This window comes from Maylandia zebra, linkage group LG17, assembly GCF_041146795.1.
Source record: "Maylandia zebra isolate NMK-2024a linkage group LG17, Mzebra_GT3a, whole genome shotgun sequence".
Classification (NCBI taxonomy): Eukaryota; Metazoa; Chordata; class Actinopteri; order Cichliformes; family Cichlidae; genus Maylandia; species Maylandia zebra.
Window position 1 is genome coordinate 33380313 of NC_135183.1, and position 13053 is coordinate 33393365.

At 39.2% G+C, this 13053-nt stretch overlaps 1 protein-coding gene across 4 annotated transcripts in view; it reads left to right on the forward strand.

The window, feature by feature from the left end:
- Positions 1 to 13053, forward strand: part of dock4b (dedicator of cytokinesis 4b) — a 142482-nt gene that overhangs the window by 93232 nt on the left and 36197 nt on the right. For 3 of the 4 annotated variants that reach the window (XM_014409623.4, XM_014409626.4, XM_014409624.4), the window contains exons 25-37: positions 1015 to 1149; positions 1515 to 1613; positions 2767 to 2861; positions 3399 to 3474; positions 4573 to 4673; positions 4925 to 4983; positions 6307 to 6455; positions 7290 to 7375; positions 8735 to 8761; positions 9144 to 9239; positions 9326 to 9386; positions 9747 to 9840; positions 12136 to 12284. In XM_014409623.4, coding sequence (XP_014265109.2) covers positions 1015 to 1149; positions 1515 to 1613; positions 2767 to 2861; positions 3399 to 3474; positions 4573 to 4673; positions 4925 to 4983; positions 6307 to 6455; positions 7290 to 7375; positions 8735 to 8761; positions 9144 to 9239; positions 9326 to 9386; positions 9747 to 9840; positions 12136 to 12284 — 1227 coding nt within the window. The remainder of the gene's footprint in view (positions 1 to 1014; positions 1150 to 1514; positions 1614 to 2766; positions 2862 to 3398; positions 3475 to 4572; positions 4674 to 4924; positions 4984 to 6306; positions 6456 to 7289; positions 7376 to 8734; positions 8762 to 9143; positions 9240 to 9325; positions 9387 to 9746; positions 9841 to 12135; positions 12285 to 13053) is intronic. The other variant, XM_014409625.4, reaches the window with a different exon arrangement.

The following is a 13053-nucleotide window of genomic DNA, read 5'->3' on the forward strand; positions in this document are numbered from 1 at the left end:
GAAAGTCAACACCACAGGAATCAGTCCTACACCAGTATCGTTGCCAGTACACTGCAATAGCAGATTGCTTTGTTGCGTGTATATGGTCAATTAGTCTTGGTAACTGGGACACTGGCAGCAGTGCAGTCCAGTAATGAGAGCCATCAATTTAGCAATGGACACTGTCAAAGCGGCAGTCACTTTGAGCTGTGTATGTGTATTTGTGTGATTTGCCTGTCTGTGTGTACCTGCTCAGGTTGCCGGGCTTTTACCGGTCCCTGCAAAGGAGGCAGCTAGTGGAAGAGGCAGCCAGAAAAACACATACACAAATGCGTGCACACATGAGCACCCACTGGCACCATATCTAAAGGGAAGTGACAGCAGTGGCAGTCAATGTGCCAGTGAGGCTCCTTCTCATTATCACTCTTTCCAAGACCTGTCTGTCTTGTCAGGGGTAGAGACTAGAGAGAAACACACACACACACACACACACACACACACACACACACACACACACACACACACACACACACACACACACACACACCAGTTTATTCACTGCTCTATTTGAGTTTCTTTTCATCTTTAACTGCCTCTACGTCTTTTGTATTCTACCTTCTCCTATTCGTTTCCATTCTCCTCTCTCTTTTTTAAGTTATAGTCTCAAAATGTTCTGCATGGCCCTGAAACTTCTTATTAGTCCACATTCTGGTGCAAGACTCATTAAAACTGATGAAAATAGAATTACAGGGTAGCGGTGGCAGGGCGGGGAGGGGTGTAGACGTTGGCTCGGAGGCAGAATGATGTCAGTTGTTGAATCCGGTTGAGTGTTGTGCTAGCAGAACAATGCCAGGTAACTTTAAGAGGACATAAGTGCACAGATGGAGTCTGTTTGAATTTTAGTGACTCTTACGTTCAAGATTCACATTTTTTTTTTCTTTCTATTCTAAATGCTAATACTCTCTCTCTCAAGGTAATGTGGTACTTTGATATGTGATTCATTCTCACATGGGTGTGTTTTCTTTTCCCTCTCAGGAGCTTGTGGTGTCTGAGGAAGTGGAGCTAATTGTGGAAAGCCTGCTGGGAGTTTTACTGAGGACTATCTTGGAAATTAGCAACCGGCCCCAGCCTGCTGGAACCTCCATGAGACTACAGTTCCAGGATGTCACTGTATGTGTGTTTTACTGTGTGTGTGTGTGTGTTTGTAAGCTAGCTTACTGCTATAAATGCCAGAACTTGACAATATGTAGAAGCGTAATTAGATTAATAAACATAGTTTCTGGAATGGCGGAAATGGTGAGGTGGATGACAATGTGATCATCATTGTCTGATGAAGGAAGGTCAAGGAAACTCTTAAAAATCCTGTTAACATAAGTACAATTCTTACTAGTTCCACTATTATTTTCAAAGCACAATAGATCTTATTTTTTGAACTCATTTCTTCTCCAAAAGGACAGAAAAATAAAAGTTTTCCCTGAATATGCAACAACATTAAAGCTCCATCTTCTCCCTCTCATTATGTGTTGTGTTGTCAGGGAGAATTTGTGGCATGTTTGTTGGCGCTTCTGCGACAGATGAGTGACAAGCACTATCAGAAGCTGCTGCAGGCGTTCAGCAGCAAAGACGACCTGAGGGTAAGACCACTCGATCTTTCTCTCTTTCCCTCCATCCATATCTGTCTGTCTGCAAGTCTAAAAGTAAAAGATTATAATTAATGCCTGTTGATGGTATTACTACAATTTCTACAAATTGTGTAGAATTGGGCAGCAGGAAAAATAAGAGACAGAAAGATATTAAGTTCATGGGTTTACTCTATTGGGAATTAATGTTAACTGAAGTAATGTGCTTTTTGTGAGTTCTATTTCTGATACATGCATCAAAAAAAGTGTAATCAAAAGAGTTTACTAAGTGAACCCTGATGCTGGGTTTGGTGGTAAAACCTAAGTGAAACATGCAGATGAAACCAGATTTACTGCTTTCACATGTGCAGCGCATCTTTCTAGAGGCTCAGACTTTGAGTGTATAATATTATTACAGTTGATAACACAGCACATCCTATCCTATGTACAGACTACATAGTTACATAGTAGATCTGCATTTGCCTTAACACTTGAGAAGTGTTAGGATCAGATATTTGTGTACAGTGTAGTGTCCTTAAATAGAGCTGATATTAACAATTCAGCACCATGGACAGATGCAGAGGAAGTTGTTCTACCTTCATACTAACTCTGAGCAGATTTAATGTGGTTCACACTGGAAAAGAGCCCCTTTTCCATTAGTACCTACTTGGATCAACTCGCCACAGCTCACCACAGGTTTCAGGGTTTTTCATTAGGTCATAGTACCTGTACGGCCAGGGTTCCAAAGCGATCCATGCAGGTTCTAAAATGTGATGTTGTCAGACTGCATGCCACCAATTGGCTGGTCAGTGGTGTCACTCGATGAGTCATAAGAGCATCTTGTTTGTTAATGGAAAATCGGTCGATCCAAGTCTATCTGAGGAGGTACAAATGGAAAAAGGACCTACAGTGAAGTTTTAGGTTGTTTGTTTTCCCACAGAGCGTGCAGAGATAAAGAGAAGTCAAGAAGTAGCTTATAGCTAGAAAATATTAAAATGGCCAACAGAAACATTTCTTTTATATATTTTTAATTATACCTAATATATAATAGGATAGTAAATGGTTGTCAAAAATAAGCTCCATCCCGAATCTTTCTTCTGCAATAACTCTTTACTGAGTAACAAACTTAATGTGCCTTGGTGTTGTTTTGCATGTGTTTGTGTTGCAGGATTTCCTCCTTCATATCTTTACAGTCTTCAGGATCCTAATCCGACCAGAAATGTTCCCTAAAGACTGGACTGTCATGAGACTGGTCACGAACAAGTAAGAACACACACGCAAACAAATCAAGGAAAGCAGGAAGAGGACACGAATGAGGACAGACAGGAAATCAGAGGCTCATGCAGATATGCAGTATGCATCTCACTCACAACTAGTCATTTATTCTGTTTGTGTGCTTTCATCTGCTAAAATATTCAACCTTGGTTCTCTCAGTTAACACTTGATTTTGATCGCACAAAAAGCTTCAGAAGATGGAGAGATTTGAATGTAGTGTGCTCATTTAATATGAGAGTAAATGCAGTGCTTATCCATCCATATTATTGTCTGGAGGTCACTATCAAGTGGCACAGAGATGATATCATCTAGGAAAAACAAGTAACAGTTGTTTCATAATGAAAAGGTTTTGTCAGACAGAAAAGTGTAACTTAAAAATGTTATGCCTTAGCTATTTATGGTTTTGCCTCTCTGCTCACATTTTCCTTTAGCAGTGCAGAATGGAAATGACAGATTCCCCTCCAAGGTGACACAGTAGTAATCTTCTCCACCTCTTGCTTTCTGCGTCCCTTTTTGTTCTTTTAGTGTCATCATCACAACTGTCCTCTACCTTTCTGACGCTCTGAGGAAAAACTTCCTCAATGACAAGTTTGACTACAAGGTAAGGGAAGTTGGCAGGCTTTGTGTGTGTGTGTGTGTGTGTGTTGTCTGAACAGTGCTGCAGTGCTTCAGAAGTCTGAATGTCAAAATAGCTTCAAAAAGTTTGCTGCATTACTTTACTACTGACACACAGGCAGACACATATATAATATGGAAGTTCATCACACATCACAAAAACTGAGACATGGATATAAAATCGACCCAATACTATTATTTAGATGCTTAAGGCAGACTGTGCAGTAGTGAGCTGAAAGCTAAAAAACAGAAAAAAGAACAATAAATATACTTTACACCAACATCAAATACATAATCTGGTTTCAGTATTTTTTCTATATGGTGCTTGACCAGGTACAGTCATGGACTATCTAACAGGCTTGATTTGATCCATTTGGAAACATATAGAAAAAACAGGGTAATTCTAGACCACCAGTGCATTTTGGCTTTTGTAGCGTTTTTAAACTGATTCGTGATGGTTTGTTGTTTTCATAAACATTTTGAGATGTTTGAGTCTAGTGTCTTAAACTAATCAATAGACTGATGGCTGATTTTAGGCCATCGTTTTAATTGTTGCAACTCTCCCCATGATTAATATAGGTGAAGTATTGCACTCTGTGAGATAATCCCCTCTACATTAGTAGAGGAATGTGATTCAGTCTGAAAATTTTTACACCTAAACATCTGATGTTACCTGACTGTAGCGCAGTGGTGGAGATGTTCTTAAAGATTCAATTCAGAGGCGAAACTGTTGATTTACTCTAGTTGATGGAATAGTCTAATATAGACAAGTAATCTATAAGTGTGATCATCTTCAGCAGAGAGGTATGTGAGTTCTCAAGGTAAAGTAACACATCATCAGCGTATAGGCTTATCCTATGGTCTGTTTTTTCAGTTTGAATTCCTTTAATAGCGGAATTTTGTAGGATTGCTGCTGCTATTGGCTTAATGAAAATGATGTAATCTGAAGATCTGGGAGGCTGTTTGTCCTATCAGTATTGTGTCTGATAGTAAGTTACTGTGTACCCACATGCAGGTAGACACTTTTGTAGGTTAAAGTCAGGAGGTTGTGCACGTTAACAAAGTGATGTTTTTTTTATTGCAGGTGTGGGATTCGTATTTCTACCTGTCTGTAATATTTATCAACCAGCCCTGTCTTCAACTTGAATCCTTCTCTCCCTCCAAGAGAAAGAAAATACTGGAAAAGTAAGTGCTGATTATTTACAAATGCTTGGTATTCTTTGCTGGATGCGTTAGAGCAGTCTGTAATGAGCCACACACCTACTCAACAAGCCGCTCTATCTTGCTCCTCCTGTCTGTCAAGAACCTCAACACAGCTGGACACACACAGTGTACACTCACTCTAATGACTGCTTAACATGCTGTTCTACAGCTTCCATCAGTATGTGCACACATTTTTAACCGCATTTTGTCGTTGTTTTTTTTTTATCATGCAGATATGGAGACATGAGGGTGATGATGGGCTGTGAGATCTTCAGCATGTGGCAGAATTTAGGTAAGGTGATAGAGGCCCATCATAGCGCACATCTTATTCCTCAACATGGGCTACACCCATGACGGAGAAAGTTGTTAAGCTCATCGTCCTTCATGTGGCATATTCACAAGAGATACTTACTGAGTACTTACTCAATGTTTCCATGCACGGGATCCGTCTCATTGTGCTTTGCAATTCACACCTTTGCTGGATTCCAGCTTGATCATTATATGGATGGATCTGCATGATGTGTAACAACGTGGGCCATCATGCGGACCAAATTCTCATTTATAAATGGCACTACAGCCTCCATAGTGCTCATAAAGGAAAAGAGGCCCAAAAAAAGCTGGAGAGTGTGCAGAAAGAAAAAAAAAAAAAAAGTAAAAGATTTGCTGATGCAGGACCTAAATGTTTGGAAAGAAATTTGTGAAGGGATTTTAACCTAATGACGTACATGGCATATTTGCAGGTACTTATAAGTGCTAGTGTTTGATTTCATTTCAGCAATAGCTGGATCTCTTAAAGTCCTGTGGTTCTATTGAAACTATCTAAATCCTGTTTTTATTTATTCATATTTATTGCTCCTCTGGTGCAAAAGTAGAGCTCTTGGAATCTGTGTGATGCAACAAAGCAAACAACTCTCTGTACTTGAGCTGATGGGATCTAAAAAAAACAAAAAACCCTTTTTTCTTCTTTATACCATTTGTCACCATGGCAACCGACTGGATGCCTTGGTCTCCTTTATGTGGATGCTTTTGTTCTGACTCTGTGATGGATGGATGCAATTTTGTTTTATGGTAATTTCCAACGTACTGTTCAAGTGTGGTTTTTCTCATTTTCAAGTACACTTTGGAACCCCCCCCCCCCCCCTTTCTTTTTTTATTTGATAGTAATAATAACGTTACATCTTTCTGCTGAAAATGATGGAATAAACTGTGCACTCTAAGTTGTTTCGTTTTAGCACTTCAGCCAAATTGGAAGGAATTTGTGAAGTGCACTTTATTAGAATCTGTCTAAAAGGGAGGACAGAGGAGAGAAATCCACTTGACCTTTTGAATTCAGACCTGTGTTAGCCAAAGAAAACAAAACATCTGAGGCATTATTTTTTAAAGGTGTAATGTTTGTTTAAATGATTAGAATGGGGGAGTAGCAGAAAACAATCAAAACAGAAAGTTTTGGGGCTTTTGGGAACTTCATGAACTGCTAGAGCAGGATTTATTGCAAAGGTTTTGAAGGAAGACACCTTTCCAGAGTTGGGTAAATTGTCTCTGACATAAAGAATATGCTGTGTGCAGGGATAAAGTGAAAGCCTGACCTCTGTGCCGATCTGTATCTTTCCTCCAGGTGAACATAAGTTGAACTTCATCCCAGCAATGATTGGGCCGTTCCTGGAGGTGACGCTGGTGCCTCAACCTGATCTGAGAAATGTCATGATCCCCATTTTCCACGACATGATGGACTGGGAGCAAAGACGCAGTGGCAATTTTAAGCAGGTACTGCATGCTGCTGTTTCACTGAAATCAATTCACCAACTCAGAACTATTTAATCTTGGCTTTAACTGTTAGTTGCAAAGGTTAATGAAAGCTAAATTCATCCTTGTCATAATCAAAAATAAGCCACATCTATATAACTGGATAATTGGAAATATAACTTGTAATAATTGCAGTGTGTGTGATGTTTAATTTCCTTCTAAAACATTTACATTCATTTATAGCTGGTTTTGTTTATCATTGCTAAATAATAATATTATTTACATTTCTGAAACTTCAGAAACCACAATAATTAGTATAATATATGAACTGAAGCATGTGAATGTGAGAGACAGAGCATTACAGAAAACAACTACTTATGTTTTGTTGCTAAAGGTGGTTCTACAGGCTACTTGGTCATGGCATGTCTTTAGTTTTTCACATAACTGTAAATTCTAACAATTTAACTGTAAAGAAATTGACAGATGGGTGAGATCGATTGGTGTCTTGTCACTCACAAAACGTACTCCCTAAAGCATATCCTGCTTTATTATCAACAATTCTCTAAAAGTATCACGTTGTATAAACTAGTACTCAAAAATCATTAGTAAAATGTCTATTCAGGTAATAAAACAAGTGATCAATAAGCAGTCAGATTTTTCTCAGTCAGAGTCAAAGTCACCCTCTGCTGGTCATTGCAAATACTGCAAGTTTAAGAGAATTATGCATTCTCATTCAGATAATTAAGTCTACTTTTTTGATGCTGCACACTTTAAGATCAAGCTCTGCGTTCTTCTTTGTTATGTCAGTGTTGTTCAGACTGCGAGCCTCTGAGCTTTAAATGCTTTTCCTCACAGGTGGAGGCCAAGTTGATTGACAAGCTGGACAGCCTGATGTCTGAAGGCAAAGGCGATGAGACATACAGGGAGCTCTTCAACAGCATGTGAGTTGGTAAAAGAATCAAGAAATGTTACAAAATCTAATAAAGTAGAAATTTTCCAGAAAGACTTTTGAAGGAAAAGTCTCTGCAAATTTGTTAAATAATTTGGCTGCGAAAGCAATTTTTAAAAATTTATTTATTTATTTTTTACAATAAACAGTAAAATCCCAGCAAAAACCTACTTGAAAGTGCATGAAGGCTAGTTTAGGAGACCTGGGCACTTCCAGTGAAAATAGCTGTTTATGGGGGTCTAATTACCTAAATGATGCAACCCACACAAGGCTTCATCAGGTAAATTATCTGCGTGGGCTGCAATCTGCAGGTCATTTGCCTCACTAAATGGGCGTTTTATCGGGAAGTGGATGTGTCTAAGTATTCTGCTTTTGAGAATTAGCCTTTAACCCTGAAAACCCAGAGCACAGATAGCAGCATTACAGCTCTGAAAAGGCCTCTTGTACTTCAATAAAGAAAGCCATTAAATGGGTTAGGTTGCTTTCAGAGCATGTAGCTAATGAGGGAAGCAACACAGAAAGCTGCAGGCTTACTTTCAAACTAACAAACATGTCATTATTATACAAATATACAATAGGTAGTTTTGTATTTGAAATTGCTTATGTAAAGCATATTTTTCAAGCAGTGAGAGGTAAGTGATGAGCATTTAATCGCCTTCATCTTCACTCACACCTCCTCTTTGGTCAGCTCCTTTTGTCTGTCCTTGAGTTTCCAGGTTTGTACACCTGCATGCTTAGTGTTTGTGCACACCTTTTCATATATGTGTGTGTGTGTGTGTTCACCTGAGTGTGTGCGTATGTTGGTCCCTGCTTCTTTTCTGTTTATATTTTTATGTCGCCCTTCTCTCTGGGCTGTTAGTATTTGAAGCTTTCAAAGCAAAAATCTTGCATTTCAACTTTAAAAGAAAAAGGAAAAGAAAACCATGTTGCATTAAATGAAGTCGTATTTCCGAATCACTCTTCTGCTGCCGCCCAGCCACAAATCAAAGTGTGATCTATTTTATGAGTATGGATCCACTTCTAATATCCCTTTGTCTTCCATAGTCGATCATTCTCTTTCCCACCATTTGTACACGTGAAACATTAATAAAATGCAGAGGCACTGCGGTTCATATTTTGTAAAGTTCAGTAGTTATAGTGTGCGCTATATTGTAATCATGCATAATAAGTTATTATTAACACTTTTTTATGTTTAATTTCAATTTTCTTTTGTTTTTCTTGATTTAAGCCTACTTTAAGTTCATAATTATTTTTTTTTCCTACTAAGTCCACTAATCCCTAAACTAACCTGTGTGAGTGTGTGCTAATATTAATATTAATTTATTCCGCCTATGCTTCCCGCCTGGAGTAGAATTCCTCTGTTTGGTCCGTACCCTAGGTAAGACACCCTCCTCTTTGTTCTCTCAGTGTCGTCTGTGTGAGGGGAAATGTGGAGCAATTACAAAAAAAAGAAGAATAAACAGCTTCAGTATTTTGGCTGTTGTGTGTTTGCCCGTAATTCTATAAAAACCTGTTTTGGTGGCATAACAGTAAATAAGGTGTTGTAAAAAATTTTTAGCCACCTTTGTGTTTTTTCTTTCTTGAGCTCCTGTAGGCAGGCCAACAAGCATAGGTGACACCAGTATGACTGCTATTAATTTTGCTTCGCCTCCTTTCCTTTCTTAGTTGTTTCTTCCATCGCCCCCCCCCCATTTGCCCTCCCCGTCTCTTTTGGTCTTTACATCTTTGTCTTGTTCTGTCTCTCTTCATTTGTCCTTCAGCCTGCTGAAGAAGATCGAGAGAGAGACCTGGAGGGAGAGCGGGATCTCTCTGATCGCTACCGTCACTCGTTTAATGGAAAGACTGCTAGACTACAGGTGGGCGCGCGCACACGTTCACAAAATACTTCCAGAGACACACGTGCTTGGTCCTTTTAGTCAAATTCTCAATGTTTCTATTGCAGGGATTGTATGAAGTTGGGAGAAGTGGATGGCAAAAAGATCGGATGTACTGTCAGTTTACTGGTGAGTGTCAGGCAAATATGTCAGTGTTTATCTTCTGTTGCTATTGCACTCTGAAGTTATTACCTTTTTATTTCAAAATGATGAAAAAAGTAAAACATATGTAATATATAGATGATAATTGAGTATTCTTGTGGGTTTTTTTTTTATTTAACTGGAGTTATGTGCAAGAGGACCTCAGTGTGTAGGCAGAGGGATCAAAAGGCCCCTGCAAATCAGCAGCAGAACTATATTGTTGCACCACTTTTAAATGCCTTCATTACTTGTTTAAATTCCCTCTCTAATGGTTATGATGGTGTCTCTGCTAATGTTTTCCGTCTTTCTCTCATGTTTTTTCATTGAATCATCTCCCGCTCCTGCCAGAACTTCTACAAAACAGAGTTGAACAAAGAAGAGATGTACATCCGCTACATTCACAAACTGTATGATCTGCATCTGAAAGCACAAAACTACACAGGTACATTGAAAGGAATATACTGCCTTGTAGTACAGTGTGACTGAGCGTGGGTGATGCATTATTGCGGTTTTACTGTTTGTCATAACCAGGGCTTTAAGTTGGGATTTGGCAGGGAATCATAAGGTCTGTTGTAAGGGGACAGAAATAAGTCATTACGTAATTCCCATTGTGAGGTCCAGTAGGTTTAAATTTTTTTTCTTTGTGCAGCTTTTCCTGATGCTGGTTCTTAAGTTTACTAAACTTTGTGGATTTAGCCACTACATTCTACGATTAATAAGAAGATATTACATGAGCCATCACTAATTTCTTAGTCGGCCAGCAGGGAAGCCCAGACCTCCCTCTGGCTACCTCCTCCAGCTTATCCGGGGAGTCTTTCCTAGGCCAGCCAATAGATCTAATCTTGTCAACATGCTGGGGTCTACACATGTTAGGACATGCTAGACCGGAACACCTTACCCAAATCTTGTATCCGTGATCTCATTCCAATAATGTTATAAAATAGATCAGGTTTAGATGAACAGATTCATGGCTTTTCTCCACAAAGATGCACCATCTGGTGGCAACATTTTGGACACAATTTACCCACCTTGGGCACCAATTAAAATTTTAACAGTTAGATTAAACAGAACAGAACATCGAGAAATACAATGAAGGCTTGCAAGTGTCGCTTCAAATAGCACTACACACAAATACTTCAAGAGAAAGTGCAAGAAAATCAGAAAGAAGCTGAATTTCTCCAGATTCTCTACTCTCTACGACTTTGAGAGGAGAAATCTAGAACTACAGGTATATGTTAAAAAAATGAAGGATAAAACCATTGAACTAGAATGAAAAAAGATGTTCAAAGATGGAGTGTAGGTTCAATGAAATGCTGAGAAAAATACAGAGAAGTTTATACTGAAGTGCAGGTGCAAAATCAAGAACAAGAGAAAAGACATGAAGACCTGCAGTGTACGCTTCAGGAAACGCAGAGGAGAAATAAGGAGTTAGAAGGCACGTGCAACAAAGTGCAACAGAGAAATGCAGACATGCACAGGGCAAAGCTTCCTCACTTGATTCTGAAAAGTAGCCTTGTCTTCCTCTCCCTCCTACCAACTCTCCTCTCCATTCTGTTCCCTGTTGGCCAGGAGGGCAATCCTACTGAGGTGGCGGAACGCTGCCCCTCCCACTCACAAACAGTGGTTATATGACCTCATGTTGTGTGTATAAAAGAGAAAATAAGACATTCACTCAGAACTCTACTGGGAAATTTCAAAGCATGTAGGGTCCTTTCCTTGATGCATTTCAAAATCTATAACAATTTTTCAGCAAACTCTCTTATGTCAGGTGTGGAAAAACAGTGTACAGGACTAGGGCAGTGACCTGGGTGGGAATGAATTATTTTGCAGGGATTATGTTATTTGGGGAAATATTAAACATATGTTTAATATTATGTTTAATACTTCTCTTTTTTTCTTTATTTCCCTTTTTTCTTTTCTTTTCTTTTCTCACAGCGTTAAACGAACGGGCTAATTACCCCAAATGTACAGATCATCTGTAATCCTTTTCTTCTCTTTTTGTTTATATGTATGAAAGAAAAACTCAATAAAAAGACATTGGCTAAAAATTATAAAAAGAAGAAATGGGTTATGTGTTGGAGGCCACGTTAATGTTTTACATTTTTAGCAGTGTGCTCTCCTGGTTTGACTCACCCAATAAAAAAAGGGATAGACACAAAAAAGTGTTCTCTTATGAGATAGGCCAGAATATCCGCAGATGTTTGAAATAAGAAAGACCCATGCATAATATGCATTATTTAGACTGATGAAGACCATAGATTTTACACACATTTGGATTAAAAATGTAAAAGTAAATCTCATGTGAATCAGGATATGACATGTAAGCATTAACCACAGCTGCAACAGGGGAGAGAAGGAGGGTAAAAAATGGTGCATGCAGGTGTGACCATGGGGTGATTTAATGGTTTTTGTGGCATCAGTTGGAAGCACCGCCAGACTGCAGCATATGAAAATCAACCTCACTGCCTATTAGATTTAATTGGTCATTAATCAAAGGTGTGGGATTGCGGTTCCACATAGATCCGTCCCACTTTAACCCCTGGTCTGAACACATACTGTATGATGATTATTGAAATGTGCTTTCATGTTGTCATCTGTTCATGTTCTTCTGCTTCAGTGTATTCATCAGTATTTGAGACACTGAATGCTTCACAAGTTCTTTAAACAAGAAAAAAACTTGTTTAAAGAACTTGTAAATGTAAATTAATATGCTGTTTTTCTCTGTGTATGCTCACAGAGGCGTCCTACACCCTGCTGCTCTATGACGAGTTATTGGAATGGTCAGACAGGCCGCTCAGAGAGTTTCTCAACTACCCCATGCAGAGCGAGTGGCAAAGGAAAGAATATTTGCATCTCACTATCATCCAGAACTTCGACAGGGGGAAGGTAAGCTGGAAAGCGCCAGTTTTTCCTCTACAGTCATCCGTCTAATACATTTGCATTTGACTTTACAGAAACCAGAACATTTGTCATGTGATGTAATCTGTGACATTTCTAGCACACTGGCAAGGTAGAATGAAGGAAGTAAGCTGAGCCCAAACACCAGCAGGACAACTGGTTCCCTATAACACCGCTAAATGCCAGTGAATGTACTGTGCCAGTGTAAAGCAACAGCATGTTCAGTTTTATTCAGAGGAGTTTGTGCCAAGCTAATACCCAGCAGCACGTCAGCTTCTCATGCATATTCAAGAGCCTTCTAATTTAAATGCATTTCTATTTCATACCTGGCAACGAAATAGAGGCGCAGACATATTATTGATGGCTCTCCTAGAGTAAATATATGCTGGCCATTAATACGTATATTTCAAAAATAATAAGCATCAACAGTTTCATGAAACATTAATAGTCGGCTCAGACGCATCGGGGTGAAAGATGAGAGAACTTCTTTTCCTGCTTGTTTAGTAGATACGACATCATTCACGTAAAATGAAGAGGAAGGCCAAAATCCTTGTACAGAGATATTTCTATCTGTTATGAACTGTGACGTTGACTAGAGGTCGCAGCACCTCTTCCACTTAATCAAGGGAATTGCAGGTAGCTGTAATTAGAGCGGGATCCATATTGTCCCACAGTATTCCACACTGTTCCTCTCAGATGGCGATGATGGCCACGCTGACTGTTAAAGCATGATTCGCTCTGATGGTGCCGCATTTAG